General features: G+C 45.2%; 1 protein-coding gene across 7 annotated transcripts in view; it reads right to left on the bottom strand.

Annotated features, from left to right (window-relative positions):
- The window catches only part of sh3pxd2aa (SH3 and PX domains 2Aa), a 118501-nt gene extending 96079 nt beyond the window's left edge, over window positions 1-22422 (bottom strand). Inside the window, exons 1-4 of one of the 7 annotated variants that reach the window (XM_086210499.1) lie at window positions 22329-22422; window positions 22156-22263; window positions 21896-22034; window positions 5627-5707 (exon numbers count right to left, since the gene is read on the bottom strand). In XM_086210499.1, coding sequence (XP_086066625.1) covers window positions 5627-5707; window positions 21896-21991 — 177 coding nt within the window. In that variant the 5' untranslated portion in view covers window positions 21992-22034; window positions 22156-22263; window positions 22329-22422. Of the gene's footprint in view, window positions 1-5626; window positions 5708-21895; window positions 22264-22328 lie in introns of those variants that run through there. The other 6 variants (XR_015117520.1, XM_086210503.1, XM_086210504.1 and 3 more) reach the window with 6 other exon arrangements.
- Between the last annotated feature and the right edge of the window lie 258 nt (window positions 22423-22680).

Below are 22680 nucleotides of genomic sequence, written 5' to 3'. Positions count from 1 at the left end.
CAGCCACTTAGGCCCCTCCTCTCACCTGGGCCCTTCGACCTTTGCCGCAGCTGCATTAAAATCATTACATATAACCACATCGCGTTCTTCTGATTCCCCTTTCCTGGACTCTGAACAGGGCTGCAAAGTCAGGAACATTGTGCCCCCATTATGTCTGCACGTTAAAGTGGGGGTGGTCCGGCTGGGAAACAAAACGCTGGTTCTGTTTGGGTTACATGTCACGCCTCTGTTTCAGAACACAAAAACGCTCACAGCCTGTTAATCACCAACAGGTGGCACACTATTGGCTTGTCTGTCTGTCCATCAGAACTCAAACCCTGGATGGATTTTGATGAAATTTGGTTGAACGATAGAAAGTCAGAGAACAATCAATTAGATGTCTAAATGGTCGGCTGACATCATTCCGCCCCAGTGCAGTCCCCGCTGGTTAAGTCCAATGTGGCCGAGTCACAATGCCAGGGTCGTTTTTAGGGTCATCTGTGTCAAAGCCATTTGGTGTCTCTCTGGTTCCCCAAATCGGGCCCACTCACCTCCCAGTCACACCGAGTGAATTTCCTGAGGCATGGAAATGTCTCACAACAGACTGAACTGTGCTCATTCATTCTAAATTTATCCCACTCTGCTGATCCCTTTGCCATGGTTGTGGGAAATGCTGCATACCTTCCCCCCCCTTTGCTCCAAGTCCAGCAAGGACCCGGCAAAGGCAGTTCTGTCAAGCACCCGATTGTAACTCACAAGAACAGGTCCTGTGTTTGGCGTGTAGGTGTCCTTCCTCTGCCTCTCAGGGGGAGGTAACAAGAATGTTTCCCGCTTTTTCCTCTCTAACACACACACACACACATATATACACACACACACACACACACACACACACACTCCAATAAATTAAATAAATCCTTTATCCTCAACCTGAAACAATGGCCCCTCTTATTCGGGTGAGTTATAAATTGTCCTCAGAACACCTCAAGGACAAGGAGGCTGAGTTAAGGGCCAGGCTATTCAGCAATTTCTCCAACAGGAGGACGGCATACCGATAATGCTTTGTGGTCTAGACATATGCTTCCATCAAACAGCTCACTTAGAGGTTAGAGATTCCCAATTCAGTGACCTTCTGTTTAAGCGCTTTGACCACAGCTACTGTATAATTTCCTGCGCTGAATATAAGCCTCTGTTTGCCGAAAGTTTGCAGCCAGTGCTGCTGCTGCTAGCATCTGCCTTACCAAAAGGATTGAATATCGACCTTGAGACTGCATCTTAAAGCAAAAAGAACTTACACCTGGTCTTCAAAGGTTCACTAAAGACAGAAAAAAAGAATGTTTGTGTAATGCAATGAAATGTTCTCAAACTAAATATTCTATTTCTGCGGGAGGGCACGTAAGGGAGCAAAATTGGAGGAGAAAAAGAATGTGAGCGTGTGCAGAGAGAATATCAACCAAAGGCCTCTGTGGCAAGCAGAGGTAGTGTCCTTCTCTCTGAGTTAAATCTGAAAGATTCACTCGGGCTCCAAGGACAGCCGTCACATGATCACCAACGTCTCCGTTCCCTGAAAGACGCTTGCAAAGTCAATCTGCATGATCAGTGTCATCAGCACAGGCAGCCTGAATCTCAATCATCAATGCCACCTCTGCTGCTGTCAATCTAATTATCATCATCCCAGTCATGTCTTTCATCACCTCCTCCTCCTCCTCCTCTTCATCCGCTACCCACCAACCCTCTGGCTGACCTGTTCCTCTCCTTGTCCTGGTTTCCTCTCCTCTGACGAGTACCTCGGGCAGCCTACTTATGAAATAAGGACAGTTTGACTCATTGTTTGACAAGTCAGGTCTTACTGAAACTGAACCACATCAGAGCCTGGAGGAGCAGCCGGACAGAGCCAGTAACGTCCTGACATCCGGGGGTTAAGGGTGTGGAGGATGACCCACGATTTGTCACTTCTCTGAGTATGCAGATGACACATGTTAGCGGGAATGTAGCAGGTATGCGCTGCCATCTTTTCTTTGGTCTAATTTGTTCCTGCTGTAGTTGGGAATGTAACACGCTCAGGGGACAAAAAAAAAGAAAAAGCATGAAATTCAGCTATGGCAGCCCCATCAACTACCAAATAAAAACTGTGGAAGGTCAATGGCACAGAGGAGTGAAGAGAAAATGCTTCTCGGAGTGTGGGAGCCAACCTGCCTTTGACAACACACACTTTCCATCACAGAACAAACCTCTTCATGCCAATTGAGCCCTTTTTTCTAGCAAATTAGTGGAGATTCTTGACCCAGTGCCACTGAAGATTTTCTGCACCGAGGTTCTGTTGACTGAACCTGCCTGTCTGTCTGTCTGTTCACCAGTTTTGAGCCCAAGCGCTGCATCATTGTCGGCAGATGTTGCACGATGTTATGCCCTCTACAGGGCTGTGGTGGTAATGACACATTGTGTAACTGTACGATTCTGTTGCCCGTATACAGCCACATTATATGAGACTGTCTCTACTGACTCTTCAGTCAGCCAGCATCGGGCAATATAATATATTAATAACCCGCCTTCAAGACGAAATAGCTCCCTGTTGGGACGCTCTTGCTCGTTCCATACGGATATATTCATTCTTAGTGAATTTTTTTTTTTTTTTTTTTTTTTTACATTGGTCAACTACATAGTTTAAAACAGACAGACTGACTGAACACATAAAAACATCTCCTTTTCAAGAGATGATGGTACATGACATGTATCTGCAACGCCTTTTAAAGGAGATGTTAACAAATAGCAGTTTTATGGACCTTTTAGTCGCTGAGGCTCTGTCAGGCCTGGCATTAGCGTGCGTTCCAAGTGGAGGTGAACACACCTGGGATGCACATATTTGGATATCTTGCTCATCTGAGTTGCACAATGAGTGTTTGCTATGAACAAGAAGGCCGCCTCTGTTCCGTCTCCTGAATGCAGGGGGGTGGAACACATCAGAAGTCCTTGGGCACAGATTAGGAATCTGAGAGAGCGTTCATACACAGAGTTTTATACAGTTTTACACACGGCTCTTTCTTCCTCAGCTGATTGAGTTATTATGGGCACAAGTAAAAATCCCACTTGTTTTACCTGGAAAATGACCCAGTTCTTTTGGTTTTTGTTTTTATCATTTTAAGTTTTTGGCAGACTTGGCACAGGAAGAGTATCGGTGCCTTCTATTGCTTAAACTCAACACTGCATTTGGTCTTTGAAAAGGGAAACAATGTGTTTACTAGCATATAGAGCAGGGAGGTCAGGTCTGATTGTGGTCACTTGAGAGTCGGGCAGAGACACATTTTTAACAGTACGTGAACTCATCGAGCGATCCACTCGTCAAATCCCTCATGCTGCACATTCACGGAGGTCTGAGAAGGGCTCAACATCACATTGTCATATTTATTGTCCTTACATGCTACAATGTATGAAACTGCTGGCTCATGGACCAAAGCCTCAACTAAGCCACTCAAAGCAACGTCCACAGCCTCTCTCAATCTGACGTCTGTCCAGGGCCAGAGCCAGAATATTTCCAGGAACACAGCCTGCTCTGATTTTTACTGGGAAACTGTCTTGAAATCCCCAGTGGCTCTTCCAAAGCTGTGGTTCAGACACCCACCAACAGTTTCCGAGCGCACCTCCATGTATCTTTTGTCTTGGCTTAGGGGGGCTGCTGAGAGCAGTAGGGTCTCTTCAACACATACAGTTAATGTCTGGATGGGAGAGGCTCCAGGACGTACTGAAAACAACGGGACCAACAACGGGATCAAACATGACCATCAAAGGCATCTCGCAATGGACAATCAAGGGAACTTTATCTCAGGTCGCTGTACCAGCCGAGACATCAGGCTGGTTTCAGGTCAAAGTGGGCACTGCAGCAGTCGGAGAATGTCACTACTGAGCCGTTACTTCCAATCCACAATGTGGCTGCAATATGCATACAAAAGCAGTTCAACAAATATGAAAAAACGAACAAGACGTACATCAGGTGCTGCTTAACTATTTTCGTCGCCACGGCATGACGTTCCGTTGCATTGCTCCAAAAGTTGGCTCCGGTTTGATATTTCTTGGATGGGACAGGCAGCTGCTGCGGCTTTAACCCTCACAGCTAAAATCGGAAATCCCCAGTTTTCTTCAGTTATTCTCAGTTTTATTCAAAGATAAAGTCACGATGAAAATGGAAACCAGAGAAAGTTGAGCACGAGCAGTGGGGTGCCGGTGATGCTCTGCTGCAGTGTGTAAATCCTGGACAAACACAGCTGTGAATTTTCACAATAAGAGTCATTGACCAGACAGCTGAGCAAAACTCTGCTGTGCAAGAACCAGGTTCTTTGACAACTCACTAAAGTACAAACCGAGTTTGAAGACCTTTGCCCCCCCATTGTCAGACAAAGCTAACAAAATCAATCTCGCCACTGCTGAAGAGGGGGGATTTTGTGCCACGACCTTCACAAGCCATTAAGGTTTATTAGTTTCCTCACAGGAGCACGCTTGCATACGTTCTGAAGCTCAGGAGGGAGACAAACCTACAGCTATGTTTTGGACTTTTCTAGAACATACATCAAATATATCGTCCTTGTTTTTACATGTTTATACGTGTGTATTTCATTCCACATTGGGATTAATCAGGGAGAGAGGCGAGTCTATTTCCATCTCACACAGCCCCGCTGCTTATCAATGGGACCTTTCAGAGAGGACCTTTCCTCCACTGATTGAAACATCATTTCCTGCTGGACCAGCACACTGAAGCTATTGATATGTGCCCCCTGTTACTTTCTCACTACAGCCCTTTCATATTTACTCGTGACCCAAAGACTTCTGGTGCAAAATGCATATGGTATCAGTTTGCAGCAGGCTGAGGGTTCAAGGGGCATAAATGTGCACAGACAAACATTTTCTCAGTATGGAAAAGTCAATCGGAATCACAGAGCCAGAGTTTTACTGCCTTAGTCCCAAAGAAGGAACTCATGACTTTCAACATAACTGTAAAACATCCGAGTCAAGTCCTGAGGACAGAAAAAGAAAGACCTCCTCTACAAAAGATTATATTTAAAGCATCCACCAATCAGTGAAACCAGCTCTGGAGAATCGAAAGGCGACCCACTATAAAGAATTGTACATTAAATAAGACTTCCATGTGGATTTCTTGCTTGTACTATAAAAAAGGCCTGTCAGCTCCCTGACGTTTTGAGGGCAACACAGAGATGAGATGAGATGAGAGAGAAGGAGAGAGAGGGTGTGAGAGAGAGAGAGAGAGAGAGAGAGAGAGAGAGAGAGAGACAGAGAGAGAGAGAAGAAGAAGAAGAAGAAGGAGAAGAGAGAAGGAAAGATGGGTGCAGATATAGACAGAGCAGAAAGATTCGGTGCATTGCTGAGTCTCTAAGAGGCTACGGGATATAAACCATGTCTCCCCTGCTCCCCGACCAATTACTAACAAACACATTGATTCATTGAGGCGACGAGGTGTGGAGAAGAGACACGGCGGCAGTGAGCAGTCGTGAGGCTTACACATTAATCTATATAAAACAATGCTGCAAATTCGCATGGCTGACGTGTTTAAAATAGATCAGCTGCAATGGAGTTGAGGACTTCAATGCAAACACGGCCCACAAGGTGCATGCAGAAGAGTCTGAGTGATGCAGATTACCTGTAGGTCAAAGAATTTGCTGTATCTTCTGTAGATGATGTGAGAGGTGTTGTCAGAGTAGGTGACATTGATGAGATATACCTGCCAAGAGAGGAAAGGCAAAATTAAAACCACCACAAAGTATAGAAAACACCATCGGAAATCGTCGACTCAGCATCAGCATGCACACCGTGGTCTTACGGTAGCAGTTGTTTGCTAAATTACAAAGAAAAACACCAGGTTACACCCAGCAGGGACTGGGCTCTCAAGTTTGTGTGTGCTGGACCCGACCAGGACTATTGTGACCGGTTTGTTTGGGATTTTGCGATTTGGATATTCATCGTTGTTTAAGGCACAGGTTTGTTCGTTTTTTTACACATTTCAGCTTCATTTCGCTTCCCAATTGTACATCGCCAATTGACCCCATCAAGCTGTCCTGGTTGTTCCTCCCCCTCTGCTATTCTGGAACCAGCGAACCCGACCAGCGGCTGGCATCACGGTAGGTCGTTGCACCACCTGGGTGCCGAAATGAGGGAAAGCTGTATTTATAGTGGCAGTTGATGAAACTCCGACAAGCAGGGACATATTAGTGCGTCCACATTCAATATGTGTGGCCAAAGCTTTGAATATTCATAATATGATGAGCTGAAGAAATTGTATTCTCCAAAGGCCCAGTCGCTATGGTGTGGCGATTATGAGGAAGAGATTAAAAAAAATGTGGCCCCAGTTTATCAGGATGGGTGGGGACAGGGTGCGATGCAGAGCATAAGAGCCAAGCAACCCAACAAACTTAATCAAACAACAGCTAAACCTGTGTGGAATCAATTTAAGAGCTGGAAGTTGAATGCGAGAGAGACAGTAGACTGCAGTCCTCTCAGCAGCATTCCAATCAGACTCCTTCAAAATTTCTTCCACCCAATTAATCGGACAACACCATGTCTGGGATTTTAGCAGGAGCATTTAGAGAACACCAACATGAAGCACTGAAGTGTGGATGCAGCAGTGAGCACCAACAGTTAATGACTGTCGCTTGCAACTACTCCTTTTGCACTAAAAACCATTTGCACTGATTCATTATTTCTGTAACATTTTTGTTCTTTTGTACTATTTTTTGTTGGAACAGCAGTGGATCTCCATACTTGTCTAGTCTGGTGGTATGACTACTCTACAGCGTGTGAATTAACAATTGATTTTAATATTTCTTAACCAATTACAGAGCATAATAAATGTATGTTGTACAAGAAAAAAAAAAAAGAAAGAAAGACCAGTTCTTCTGTACATAATTTTCCATCAAGCAACGAATCAATTCTGTAGTACTTGAGGCACTTGTTCAAACAAGTATAGCTTACAGTCAACATCCTCACACACCCCAGGATGAATTCCGCCAACACGAATGTTCAATGACACACGTTCATAAATCTGCCAAAGGCTGAAAGCTCAGGGTAGCGACCTGCTGGCCTCTACTTTTGGCTGCAGCAATGCAGCAAGACTGATAAAATTTAGATGGAGTCCATTTATCTGTCAGGAAGATTTAAGTGAGGCTGTAATCATCACTAATCTAGATAGCCAAGGTAACAGATCAAGAGGCCAGGACAGTTTCATCACAGTTGCTACGAGCAGTTGGAATCCCTTCCCTGCTGATGTAGAGATGTTCGCAAAAGGGCTCCGGACATGAAATTACTCAAGAGGATGGGTTGTTACGTAACATTAGGCTTCAAGCTTAGGAAGGGGAAATCAGACAGAGTTACCGGCTAACTGGTTCCACGTCCAGAATCTGCTAACGCTGTCTGATTCAAAGGCATTACCACTAAATCCACAAGGTTCCTTCAGCTCAACGCAGGAGACGCCACTCCCACAACAGTTTTGCCGTCACCACTATCCCATCCATCATCCATGTTCTATAACGCTTATCCGTTAAGGGTCGTGGGGGGGTGGAGCCTATCCCAGCTAACATGGGGTGAGAGGCGGGGCTCACCCTGGATGGGTCGCCAGTCTGTCGCAGGGCCATCGGGAGCAATTAGGGGTTCAGTGTCTTGCACAAGGACACTTGGACATGGTCAGCGGGGGAAGTGAGGATCAAACCGGCGACCCTTCAGTTGCTGGACAGCCACTCTACCTCTGAGCCACGCCGCCCCCAGCAACCACTATTACATTTACAAAAAAAATTGCCCAAGTGTGAGCACGTTGTTTTTGGCCAGTGACAATGTTGTGATATACATGAAATGTTGAGAAAAATGCTGACACTTCAAGTGTGGAACTCCGGTATGCCTGCAGGAGTCTACGAACCTGGTCCTCATTGAGCAGGACTTGAAACACTTCATCCACAAGATATGTTGTGCACCATAGCACTGCCTGTTTTTCATTTTCATTACATCACTATGAGAGGCCTTTGGTAAATTAATCCTAATGAAAAATTAAATGTGGACAGCACTGTGGCCTCACAGCAAGAAGGTTCCGGGTTCGAGCCCCGGCTCGGGCACAGGATCTTTCTGTGTGGAGTCTGCATGTTCTCCCTGTGCCTGCGTGGGTTCTCTGCGGGTTCCAAAGACATCAAGAGGGGACCAGGTTAATCCAGACTCTAAATTGACCGTAGGTGTGACTGGGAGAGCCAATGGTTGTCTGTCTCTATGTGTTGGTCCTGTGATGGACTGGTGACCTGTCCAGGGGGAAACCTGCCTCTCGCCCAAAGGCTGCTGGGATAGGCTCCACCCCTCCCGTGACCCTTAACAGGATTAACGGTAGAAAATGGATGGATGGATGGAAATAATATATACAATTATTTATAATTTTGATATTTTTCATTGACAATTTAATCGGTAATCAAATTTTGAACAAATTCTCACCACCTGCCTGTTTTTTCACCATATTAAGACCTACAACAACGTCGTGATCATGAGGGTTTGTACGATATGGACGGGTGTAAATTGTGGTGTTTAGCCAGCTTTACTGCGTCTTAACAGTCAACCGGGTCGTATTTAGGGCTGCAAACGATAACGCAAACAATATTTTTATTTGCCATTTCTGTATGTCTCCCCTTCACTCAGCTGATGCATATGGGTGGTCATACGCATTACAAAGTCCTCTAACTCAGTATACGGTGATCTAGTGTTCAAGTCCCATCATAGATTTCCACCTTTGCCTCTGAGGTAGAAGTCCTGACCACGAGACCGCAGAGGAAAATAAGAATTTAATCATCTGGACCAAAAAAAATCTAAATTGTTGTCTTTGTGGTGAACACACAGGAAACTATCAAACTTCAGCTAAGTAGATGTCAACAAACATTAGCTTGTAATTTTTTCTTCTTTCTTTATCAATTACGTTCCACAGGCGTATCAGATAACCTGCACACTGCGTATATTTTATGCAGGGTTCACGACTGTACATCCAGAATGGCGACTGTGAAGTGATTTACAATTACAGGGGTTGTTGTCGCACAGCCAAAGCATCCCCGATAAGTGAACCGAACACAACAGACTAGAAACGCACTTTGCCTGAATCTGCCGTGAACACAGAAACAATTGACTTTGCTTCATGTATAGCATTCAGATGAAATAAAGGCAACGTGCTTCCCTGGTGAGCAATTTTTACCGCATGCTCCAGCAAGCTCCATCTTTCAGACGGCTCTCGCTCTCACGCACTCACACCTGCCAAAATCTTCCAGAGCTGAGTGGAGATGAATATGGTTGAGTGAAAGACCCTGATGTTGCCGTAGGAAAAGCAATAGCCTGAATCAAAAGATGTTACACAACAAAGCCAGGGGTTAAAGGCCTCATTGCTGCTGGAGGGGGCTCAGCTGCCGATGGCGAGGAGCCAGTGCAGTGTGTTCCCTCCCATGCAAACACAGATACTGGCATCCAGACACTGGGACTGTCACACTGAACTGACAAATTTGGTCTCAGCACAGTAGGGTGTCACCACACTGATTAGTTTTGGCATTTATTGCTAGGAAAATGTTCTCCCCAGGGTACAACTGGGTCACAAAATCACGAAAGCAAAACACTGGTTTCTGCAGCTACAGTGAGTTTTCTGTCTTTGTGACTATCAAAACTGCACTTCAGTATTGCTGACAGAAAATACAGCGCTGTAAAAGTGAGTTACCTGTTAGTGTCAAACTAGAGCTCATCCCGGCTTTTAAAAGTAAGTTTTAGTATCTTTAGGAGTCATTATCACATGATCAAGAAATGAGAAAAGAAATGTGGAAGAAATTAAATTTTTACAACAGAGGCTTTACACACAAAATTAGTCATCAAACACTATCCCGAGGGCCAACTACTCAACCCAGAGAGTCACCAGGCAAACTCAACTCACACAAACTGACAGTAAACCAGATGCAGCTCTCAGTTACTAGCAAACCTCCTCAGTGTGGAGTACCCGCGACAACACAATAAGACCAGGATGTTTTACAAGAGAAAATAATCACAGCCACACAATAAGTTCGCCATTTCTTCATAATATTGCAGAGCAAGGCAATGAAATAACTTCATTCTATGTTTATATATTTAACAGTTGATAATGTATTAGGCTGCACGGTGGTGCAGTGGTCAGCACTGTGGCCTCACAGCAAGAAGGTTCCGGGTTCGAGTCCCGGCTCGGGCACGGGGTCTTTCTGTGTGGAGTCTGCATGTTCTCCCTGTTCCTGCGTGGGTTCTCTCTGGTACTCCAGCTTCCTCCACAGTCCAAAGACATGCAATTTGGGGACGAGGCTGATTGATTCTCTAAATTGACCGTAGGTGGGAATGTGAGTGTGAATGGTTGTTTGTCTCTCTATGTTGGCCCTGTGATGGACTGGTGACCTGTCCAGGGTGAACCCCGCCTCTCGCCTGTAGATGCTGGGATAGGCTCCAGCCCCCCGGCGACCCTTCATGTAGGAATAAGCAGAAGACGACGATGGATGGATAATGTATTAATCCCAACATGCATTTTTAGCTATAGCCACCAGGGGGTTCAGCGAGCCCTACAAGCCAACCATACTACCTTTATCATTCCCAATTCCATCTTTGTTTTTATCTTCCACTTCTTTGTTCATTGGGACACAAAATGTTTGCTAATGACCTTTTTCTCATGATTAAAACCAAATGTTGGTCAGCCTTAGGAGAGACCCTTCATGATAAGAAAAGTGCAAAATGTGTAGGTTTTGTTTCAGTTAAAATGGTGTGTGTCTGTGAGAGAATGAGAGAATGAGCGAGAGAGAGAGAGAGAGAGAGAGAGAGATGCTCAGTGTGAAGTTAACAGTAGATATTGCGATGATGATAAATTAATGAAATGCCTTCACTCTCAGCAGATGTCAAACAAAACAAAAGAACTTCACTCAGGTCTGGACCAATTCAAGCATGAATTTAAAAAAAACACACGCGTACTGGTCTGTTTATGGTGTCACTTATTGAGCCATAATAGTTTTATTTCAGACTGCACAAGCTTCACAAATTCTCTCTCTCTCACTCACACACACACACACACACACACACACACACACACACACAGATTCACTCGCCCTCTCACCTGTGAGAGAGCATTGGCCCCGGAAGTCAATGTAACTCAAATGGAGGATGGAAGCAGTGCAGTTTGTGTACAGCAGAGGGGGCTGTCCCTCAGGCCAAGATCCTGAACCTGAAACGTTTTGATGACGTCTGGTATGCTAACGCATCCCATCCATTACCATTCATTATGCTAAGCTAACCAGCGGTCAGGCGGTTCCAAATGCAGCAGAGAGGAGAGGGGGCTACCTATCCTCGTCTGGCTCTGGGAGGATATCAAAACAGCCAATTTCCCAAAAAGTTGGCATGTTTCTTTAAGTCAAGCGACCGTGTGTTTCTAAAACCTAATCACGGAGACGGGTCTTTGAGTCCTTTTTACAACACCATGTTCACAACTTTAAGCTAATAGATGATGTTTGACAAACCTTAACCAAGTGGATTTTGAGGCTCAACCAAACCAGACCTCACCTGTATTGACACATCAGTATACATCATTTCATTTCAGAAGGCTATTTTCAGTGAAAACTGTTTAAAATTGTTTAAAAAGTTCACCAAACTACACGAGCAGCAGGGAGAATATACGGTTTCTGGCTCTGCAGAAACATGCGGAACAACCCGCCAGTATATAACAGCCTGTAGTTATCACCATGACCTCCGGTATATACGCACATATTTATGCGGAACTACATCTGATACCATGACTGTGTGAGCGTGCGTTCTATAAACTCCCCTGACCCTAATGGTATGCCAGAGTATCACCCCCCCCAGCAGGCCTCTGGGCTGCTAATTCAACTCAGAAGCCAACCAAGCTGAGCGGAGGTACAAGATAGGAGCCGGGCTGCAAGATGTGGGCTCCCTCACTCTGGAAGCAGATGGATATGTGATGACAACCGCAGTGGAAAACACAACCAACAAGCATCCAGGGTCTGCCCATGCCCAAAATATCCAGCTTAAACCTAATGCCCTCCCAGCCCCCAGAATATTCTCCTTTAATTCACTCAACACAGCCTGTAAACGATGGCAGTCAGAGCCACTGCCTCTCACGATGAATAAATAAACATCAAAACATTTTTTCATTCACCCATAATGGAATCTACATAGTTTAGCTCGCAGATTCCGAGGAAGTAACTCTTACAACACATGGAACAACTAAAATGAGCCGATGTGCTACGGGGCTGACTCACAGCTCAAGTACACCCAGTCGTGAGTGCATGTACAGCCAAACTGTCCTTGATCAAGCATGCGGGGAACACAAAAAAAAATGACTCACTCAAATTTCCATGTGGCCATAAGCTGTTTGCCGGTTATATCAACCTATAGAGGATGCAAGATGCACCATGTCCATGGCAGAAACAACAGAGAGGACAACACCATGCGAAAGCAACTCTCCAATGTTCATTTGGGGATTTTAGAACCGCAGAAATCAAAATAAATCTTGTGGTTGCAGGGAGACATTCTTGTACTACAGGTACCCAAGGGGCGATAAAACATCACTGCAATTCCTCCGTGAAGGCTGAAGCTTGAAGATGGTCATCACCTTTGTCTCACTGACATCTCATTGTCTCCGTTTGGACAGGACAGACAGGAAGACGTCCTAAACTAAACGGGACACACGACTACAGCAGGAAACTACGGAAGCCGGGAGCGGCATTCTCTTAACTTGGTTATTTCAAGGCCACAAGATATTAATAATTAGAAAAAGCTGTATCTTGTGCCCACTAATTAATAAAATTGAGGGAACAAGTGACATCTCAGTACCGTGAAAACCACTAAAATGATGGAACAATTTAGATCTCACGGTTATATTTTGTGTCCTCTAAATGATTGATTTTTCTGCCTTTGGCCACTCCAGGGCTCCGTAGCACAATGAGGACGCTGAATCATTATTCACTGGGCGGTGGATGACTTTAAAGGACTGGACGTGAGTAAGCGAGCAGATGCACAGCCGTCTGGGTGAATTTTTCAGTGGCTTTGAATACTTTTTATGAAAAATATCAAAATCAACTTAAAAACAAGCTATTGTTGATTTTGAAGTCAACAAAAGCTGGTTCTTGATCACAGTCGACAACAGTAGTAAGATCTGATATGTCAACGTTCTTTTCAAAGAATTGGACTCATAAATAAAGGAAACACAAACAATGGAGACATATAAAACAATTCAAAGCAGGCATTTGGGGCCTCAATGTCCCAGATAGCAAGAAAAGACCTTGTACGTCTGTTATTCCCAAGGAGAGAGAAGGACTTGAAGACGACATTTTTTATTCATGCTCAGAAGAAAAGAGAAAAACATGAATTCTTACGACAGAACAAATTGGACTCCTGATTATTCCATCATGTTCATCTGAAATGGTTATGAATATTCAGTTAACAGCTCTCCTGAAGGAATCGTGTCTCTAATAATACGAATATTAGCACACTGCAGAGCACAGATCGATGATGAATAAAGAGAAGGACTCACAGTTTGGAAGGAGAGCTGGAAGCCGGTCCTCGAGTGAAGAAGGCAGAAGGAGAGTGTTTGGTGGGGCACAGAATGTGGGCCTAGCCACTAAATGCAGTGAACCCCGCCTAAACGACTAAATTTAAAGTAACATATAAAACAGACACACATCATACTTTCAGACCACGAAAGCAGAAAAGATAGAACTACAAAAGGCCAGGTTGGAACATTTCTCATCTTTCCACATGGAACCACAGCTGGCCTGTTTCATAAGCTGCATTTAGCCAGAGAGGTTGACAAATGGTAATAAAGCTGGACAAGTTCTTCAAAGCTGTCTCAGGAAGGGGGTGTGGTCTTTGGAAACCCCTGACAATTGATTATTGATATTTTTCCCATTGCCAAAATGGTTCCCTCTGTCAAGCCCACACCAGGCCTCGACTCCCCTGAGCTGTGGTCACTGTGGTCCACGGTGAATAGACCCGTCTTTGTCTTGGTGGTGGCCGCAGACTCACAGAGGTAAATGTGGATGCAGCAGTTACATCCTGGAAGCTTTGATGCCTCCCTGACCTTGACCTCACTGTTACGCAACAGACAAACAAGATGGTCTTGTAGTTTAGCCCAACAAACTGAAGGGCAGACCAGGTCACGCACCTCACCGAGACGGATTAGAAGCACGGCTTCTGAGAGTTAGTTAGCAGCTCTTTGATATGTGATTTTGCTAATGGTGAATAGGAGAACTAATTGGCCTCATGTGCTGCCTTGGCTTAATTCCTATGTGGCAGGGATTTAGATTTCCATGACAACAGAGCAACCCACTTGAACAAGTGTTTTTTTGGGTTTTTTTTTTACTGTCGACGCGCTTGTCTTCTCTTATCGGTGTGTAAAAGCAGCAGGCTGACTGGTCTCTGACGACTGGTCGAACGAGATGTTCTGAAGCCAAGGAAGAACATTTCATTTCCTATGAATTTTTCACAATAAAAGTCAAAAGCAGGAAATGTAGGGTTTTCTTCATCAGCAGCAACACAACAGGACTCCTACGCAGCAGAGGGTGCAGCACACTAAAGTACCAAGTGTCTTTTAGGGTCATTTGAGTCGTGACAAGTCAACAAGTCATAGCTCAACCACAAGTCTAGATTATAATTAATGTCCCTGAATCATTTCAGCGTTTTCCTTTGTTTACACTGCTGACACCACGTTCCTCGAGCACAGGCCTAATTTTCGTGGCCTTGCTATAACCTCACAAAAGACTTGTTGTTGTGCTGTTGATTCATTCTAATTGGCACTCCGAGTTTACACACCAGGACCTGTTTACAAGTCAAGATGGGACAAACTAAAAACCAGTCATCTGTGTCACCAGGCTGGTCTCGTCCTGGGCTCGGAGACACCTGACCGAGTCACTGGGCTGATCCAGTGAAGGAATACTGCATTGCTTAGTGGTGACTGTAGGCATTGACTATTTGTATGATACGGAATCAAGTCTCCCTTTAAATGATAGTAGGTTGGAAAATATTCATAGATTGGTAGAATGTATGTTTCATTAAAGATTGCCAATTGTTAATCGAATCATTGATTTCTAATAGTGGTTTTGTAGCTAAAGATATCTCCTCATGCTCATCAAGTTCATCTGTTCTCATAATTTTTCAGCCAATTTCCCTGACAATCATGTAATCTCCCAAAATAGGGCTGGAAGCAAGACCAATCTTTTTAAATTTCCATTTCTTCCTGCCTCATTCCCTCTTACGCAGTAATTCTCCCGCTCACACAAAAACACACGGCAGACGACGCTACCGCAGGACGCCATCACACTCGGTGATGTCAGCAATGATCTGTTCAGGTCGTTGTGCCACGAAAGCACAAACCAGAGCCGGCAGAGCGGAGACCTCCCATGATGCCCCACACACGCTATCTATCTATCTAGCCGCAGATCATCGGCAATCTTGGGTGACGCACATCGAGCCATTACGAAGATTGCCAGGCAGCCACAGGGCAGAGCGGAGCGCTCCAACATGTGTCGTTACCTTGATTCAAACCGCACACAACTGAACCAAACAAGAATACTGCAGTGCATTTAAGACCGATGTGGGAGACAATCACAGCCTCTGCTATTGGACACATGAAAACAACCACGAGCATGCATGTGAGGTCCCGCTAATAATAGTGCCGGGAGGTTTTGTCTACCAGCCGTGTCAGTGAATGCAACATGATCAGTGTCAGGGTAAAGCAACATCAACAACAGTCAGGTTTCATTTTAAACTAGGGTTTTGAAACTTGAGCTCCGTCCACACAAGAATGTAGGATGAATTTACATCCACACCTGAAAACACAAAACTCATGAGAGTTAACGTACACTTGGCAAGTACGTACGAAGCAGAATGGCCACTCTGTGGTCACTCGTAGAAATCCCTGGGGAGGGGGGGGGGGCATTTACTAAAAGTACCGTGACTATAAGATGCGCTAGGCAGAGGAAACAGACTGGTAGCTGTTGCAAATAAAACATAACAACAAAGTTGAGCAGTAGCGAGAGCATTATCTATCGCCAGGGAAACCATGGCGACGGGGAAGAAGTACACACATTTAGCAGGGACGCACTCACAAAAGGCAGCCTTTGCTGTGTGTCGTGTATCTGGTAGAAGATGACAAGATGCTTCACTCTGTGCTGGATGTCTGGACGTAATCTGGAGGCAGGAGGGTGGCGACGGCCACACAGACTCAGGCGGTTCACAAGCATTAGCAGTTTTCCAGCTAAGTAGAGTTAAGTAACATGCCGGCCACAGACGTCCTAATGTCGGCTGTTCTCTGGTCAATTTCTCTGGAACAACAACACCAACAAAATTCTGTTAGCAAACTCAACATGGTGAGTAATGCCTAGAACTGCTAAATGCTAAACTGACCTCGGAAAGTACATGACAATGTTTTTTTTTCCCAGGGATCATGTGATGTACTGAACAAGTCATCGTGTTCAGAGGTGTGCTGGCGTACACCTCCAGAGAATCACCACAACAAAGCAAACCTGGAGTTTGGAACTCCACTTACAGTTTGAGCAGTGTGTGAGGCCCAAACATGGTTACAGCTCTGCGATGGAAATAAAAACGTGTTAGGCGTGGATGCAGCCTCAGCATCAGGCACATACACCTCACTAGACGTTCTGACTCTCCTCACCCTCCCACAAACACAGACCTTGAGCACTTCCAGCTTGTCATCAAACTCTCCCTAACAATAGCAACCCAAACAAAAGCCAGCTTCATAAGCCTCCCGCAGCATGCGCCTCCCAGTTAGGTGTGAGCATCTGAAAACTGGGACCCTTTTCACCAAACTTTCCCTCTGTATTTGATGGACCAATAAATATTTGAGTGGGGAACAGCTCTCTGAAGAGATGTTTTATGGCGCCAAATAACAACATCGTCTTCTAGTTGGGGCCTTTGCGCAGCACAGGAGTCTCTAGAAAATGAAATGTTATGGGACTGGGACTTGTAGGGGAAACAGAAGCTTAAAGTAAACATGGTTGTGCCCAAACTCACTTTTATCACCTCCTCCAGCAGACAAACACACAGGTCGTTCCAGGGGGGGGGAAGTGTGTGATGCTTGTTTGCGACTCAGCGGTCCAGCTCCCCCCAAGGTCCGGCGAGCACGTCCCTTTGACAAAGCGTTGAGTCTTACTCCCCCTCCTCTCACAGGATAAGCATTTCCAGCTGGTTTCACACACATTACAAATGAGATTCAATGGTCGCCACAGATTGTGTCTTTCTCTGGCTTTCTCTCCTTCCCTCTCTCTCTCTCTCTCTCTGCTTCTCACAGTGGCTCGCCTTGTCTCCTGAGACAGGGTAGCTAGGGAAACTAGGCCACAGACCGGCCCGCTGAGACAAAAGAGCCCCAAACACTGCACAGCTCTGCTGGGCTCAGCTCTGACAAGCTCCTGTTACACACTACATGCTACACTTTACTGCACATAAAGAAATCGCACGACTTCTCCACAAGCTTTCCTGTTGACTTCAGGAGGCTCATGTTACTTCAAAGTACTCAGTGGAAGCAATAACTGTACATTATATCAAAAACAGTCCATTAAATCACTGTCTGTAAAGAATACACCCTGCGTGGGATTCTTACATGGGGCTGACCTATACAGCACAATTTACATTTCAGTGTTTTACAGCTCTGGTTCCTTTGCTGTGGTCCAAATCAGTTGGCATCAACGTGGAGCGTTAAGGGTTGTTTTCACACTGAGAAAAACTAGAGCACGGCAAAAAAGTGCACCTGCTTACAGGAGGCACAGAGGCTCCAACTAGCAGAGTACACTGGTAGTGGGGTCGGGCCGAGGTCGGATCACATCCAACTCCTGTGGCAGCTGGACAAAGATTGTTGTTGCTATTAAGCTTTGTAAATTTAATTAATTTATTGCTGCAGGGCGCCTAAACAGACTTCTACTGACCTCCACTTTATTAAACTGGAGTCAGAAACTAAAGAAATCTCACAGCTTTGACAAATTAAACTGAAGATATCAGAGTTAGGACACAAAATAAGACATTACTGGGAGAGATTCAAGTGAAACACCGCCGTAAACAAACGCAAAGCACCAAACGAACCCACACAGGTACCAAAGCAGGGCTGGAACCAACTACCAAGCAGACTGATCATGCAAAATCACTGGAATTTAAAGCTGTAGTACATGTGATTGTTTCATTTGTTGCGCCACATTGGTTATTTGTTGTTATGTCTGCAATGTCAAGTATTCGATTCTGATTAGGATGTTAAATATGATTTGGGCTGATTTTTTTTTTCTTTTACCCAAAAACATCAACAAAAGGCGCCTGCGTATGATGGAAGATTTCCATTCTTCCTGCACTCTCCCTCTTTGCCACTGCCTCTGAATGAGCATCAATAGAAACCATACCACTGTTTTCCAGTCACAACTCTCCACTTCAGAACTCCAGTTTATATCAAAATGAAAAGAAACTTTATGTTATTGGCGCTATTATCAGCAAACTAGCTAAATCAGTGCGACAGCAGTCCCTCTCACTAGTGAAGAGTGCTGGTTCATGACGATTTGTGGGTCTGACAGTGAAGGATGGTCTCACCACTGCAGGGACATTTGACCTGGAGGGGAATTCTGGGATGATTTGGGGACGCAGGGCTGTTATCAGCGGAGAACCTGCAGCCAGCATGCTGCACCGTGCCGGCAGACCAGCAGGTCCTGACCGTCGCGTGCCTGACCACTCGCCAGCAGCCGTGACCGGTCAGTGCTCATAGTCCACGGCCACAACAGCTTACGTTTAAATCTGCAAATTGTAGGTTTAATCCAGATAAAACTACCACAGATTAAAGTTTGTAACACTCACCTAGCAGCTACTTAGAATGCACATAAACACAAGTACTACACGAATACTACACTAATAACCACAGTCCTCTGCTCTTCTCCACAAGAAAATACTGGGGGGCGACACATATGATCCTAAGGCTGAACTCACGCAAATAAAAACTAATAGTTTTTTGACCAACTCAAGTGAGGAAACTGGCAAATCTGGCAGAGAGAAGTTGAGAGAGCTTCTCAAGTTGAATCTCAGTCGACCCGGGGGATCCTGGCAACCCGGAGGGCTTCACTAATATTCTCAAACACGAAAGTCTCTGAATATGTTTTCATCTCGACACGAACGCTACTTCATCTACACAGTTGGCCCAGGCCCAGGAGGACCACTCGGATCTGTAAGAACATGAACTGGAATGAGAATATACACCACTGTAGCACAGTGAGATGCTTTTCACCTCAACATCAAGTCTGAATTATTATTTCACTCTTTAATTCTGTGCTTATGTGAGGATGAAATAAACACAGTAATTGTCACACAGCAAACCTGGGGTCAGATGACTATCCCAGCAGCTTCCAACAGCTGGTGGCTAACTGCAACCCAGCCTCCATGTGGAGGCTGTTGTGTACTGTACTTGAGGAGTACCGGAAGGCATCAGTGTGCACACACAATGCACAAAGAGCGTGAGGAAGAGAAAGAGAAAGTTTCAATAGAAACCCATTTCTTGGTTTTGCCCTGGGGGCCCTGTACAGTGATGCTTCACCAGTGTGACAGTCTAGGGACCAGTTCCATACAGCCACCTCATACTGTAGCTCAGCAGGAAATCATCCAAGTCAGGTTCATGCATGCGGTTTCGTCCCGAGCGTGAAAATGGCTTGAATAGAGAGCTGAGGCGAACATTTTGTCAGATTTCATTCATAAAAATCAGGTGTACATTTGCTAGCTCCAAAATGAGCATCATAATAAATCTAAATCTTCCTTAAACAGATTAAATGAAGGGAGGATTTGGTGCAAAAATACTACCAGCTGTACCTAATAAATTGGTAAGTGCATGCATGGCGAGAGCTTTGTGACTTCCTCTTTTCGAAACAGAACAAGTGTGCTAATTGTGCCCGGCTCATACCGCTAGACTCAGGGGTCTGCAAGTCTGTAATTGCATATGAGCAAGATCCTGTTCTTTTCATGGCGGTCATTTATTATGACTTGTTTATGAGCTGGAAATAGGAGGTGAGCTGAAGCCGTGGTGTGCGCAGCTTCTACACAGACGCTTGCTCAACACAAGAGGGGTATTGATGAGCACAGCCACAGGAGACAAGGATCAGGAGGGTAAGAATAATCACTGAAGCCTGTCTGGAGATTTGCTCCAAAGGTGGAAGAGAAAGTGTCTTACTATCCTGATAAATAAATAAATAATATAATTAATGTATATAAAACAACTGACGATAACACATTAACGCGGAATATTGGACCGACACATTATGGGCCTGGACAGCTATCAAACAAGCCCCGTGACGGGATCATTTTGCACCGACTGATGAAGATCCCGAGACACCATTGAAAGCTCAAAAGCAGCAACTTAAACGAGCCTCGCTGTGACATCATGGGCTCAGTTGGCCGCCAGTGAACTTGAGCGTTTTCACTGAACATCACCTCAGAACTTGACTTGAACTCATGGACAAAGATATGATACGTGCCACAATAAATGGGTCACAATAGGAAATGATCACCATTTATTTTGGTATACGATTTACAAAAATGTTTAAATGAATGCACAAAATACAACTTGCTGTGCATCGCCTGGACTGTCTGATATTATGTAAATCCCATTCTAGTGAGAACCCAGCAGACACACGACTGTGCAGCAACATCTACAGGAGTGTGCGTATCGATACCAGGAGCTGGAATGTCGACACAGTATCATGACTACAAATATCAGGATTTATGGCTGGATTGATTTTTATGGCACGGCCCTGCTTAGAGATGAGTTTTGATGTACGGAGAGGAATATTTGAACTAAGTTCCGGGTCTTTACACTCAAGTCCTCAGTCAAAACAGTGACAAGTCTGAAACTTTGGGTTTCAAGTCCTGAACAAGGGCTCATTATTGCGTTCATTATGAATGTAAATACCACCGCAGAAGCAGGGATGCATGATAATATCAGCATGTCATCGGTTTCTGCAGATGTTTTTATTCATCTTTTTAATAAAGCGGTATCAGTCTGCTGGCTGATATCCCGATCAGGTCCCTTCTGCTGCTACTTCTCAATAGTTACATGTTTTTAAAGTAAATGTAAGTATCATTTCAGCCTGTATTTACACTGATAATATCAACATTGGAAAATGTCACCTACTGCTATCAGCATATGTGCAAAAAAACAACAATCCAACATAGGCACACTTGATTAGTGATAGATACTAGTGTATGAAATAGAAGAGTGGGAGCTCAAGTCTTCCATGAGAAAAAGTTCAAGTCCAAGTGAAGTCACTGGTGTTGAAGTAGTTTTTCCTCTGACTTCGATTGAGTCTGAAGTCATGCAATGTGTGACGAGTCCACAGGTGCAGTGGTGATGCAATGAGGAGGAACCGTCTGAGATGTTACCCAACACGAGTGTCGTTACCTGCTGGGGTTACAGGGTTTTATGTTGCATGGCTTCGGTTCGACGTCAGCGTAGAAACGCACAATCAAGACGTTCACGGGATGATTTTTTTTCTCTCTCTTTTTTTTAATTCAATAAAAATGCAGGATCGACTGGTATTGCATGAACTTGAGAATACTGGATGAATCACTTCAACTAGAACTGCATGAAAAGCAGCCAGACAGATGCACCACACAAGGGTGATGTATCCACGGATGACCTGGACAAGCTGCATTAGCAGATATGATGGGACACAGGTATGACAGCTCCGCCATGAACTTATGCCAGAGTGTCATTGAGCTCCTCGCACAGCAGTTCGGACACATTTATGGAGCAAACGCAACGTTCGGGGGTCCTGTAAGACCGGGAACAGGCCACACTGCTCTCAACTCCAACTGGAACAAGGTGGCATTTAGCTGACATCGATGAAGATGAGAAACTCACGTAGTGTTTGGACGGATTGCGCCTCTTCTCCACGTCCACCACTTTCACGTCCAGCACCGTCCGGAACTGCATCTTGACCCTGCAAAAGCTATGCATAAACGCGGCGGGCGGGCGGGCAGGCAGGCGGCTGCAGCAGCTCCTATCACGGCAGAGAAATCACAACATTCATCGCTGTGTCATTTCACAAGCGCCCACTTTGGCAGCTCCCATCCGTTGACAAAACGATCATCAATCCGATTAGAAACTTATCAATAGTCCACCTCGGCGGTACACACGGCGCCCAGTCTCCAGGCAGGGATCTATTTTCACGCTGCCCACAGACACACGGGCTGGCCAGCGGCGGAGGAGGCACTGATGAAGGCGGTCACCTTAAAAATAGAAAAAAGTGAAGCGAGTTCCTTTGTGTCTGCCTACAAAGGGGGCATCTGCATACCTGGAGGTCACGGTGTATGAATGGAGGCTAGCCGGTACATCCAGCGCCAAACCCCTCCTGCGAGCTCCAGCAGGCGCAGTGAATTTAGGGAAGGAGTGGGACGGGCTTCGCTCACGTCCTCGGGGCTACTTGGAATAAAGCACTCAAGAAAAAAAATATTTGGCTTCCTCCAATCAGATATGTGCCTCTGCGAGCCGCCGATAGACGGCGTGTTCGCTCGGTAAATAACTTTCCTCCCCGCAGGAGGGGAAGTGAAAGGTGTTAAATATGACGATGGGTTCCCATTGTAGCTGCTTCATAAAGACGTCCCACTCGGCTGTGGAGGAAAACGTGACACCGGAGCTTACAACCA

This window comes from Aulostomus chinensis, chromosome 8, assembly GCF_037954235.1.
Source record: "Aulostomus chinensis isolate RoL2024-O1b breed Wild chromosome 8, RoL_Achi_v1.0, whole genome shotgun sequence".
NCBI classification, from domain to species: Eukaryota; Metazoa; Chordata; class Actinopteri; order Syngnathiformes; family Aulostomidae; genus Aulostomus; species Aulostomus chinensis.
This window is presented reverse-complemented; position numbering and strand designations above follow the sequence as displayed.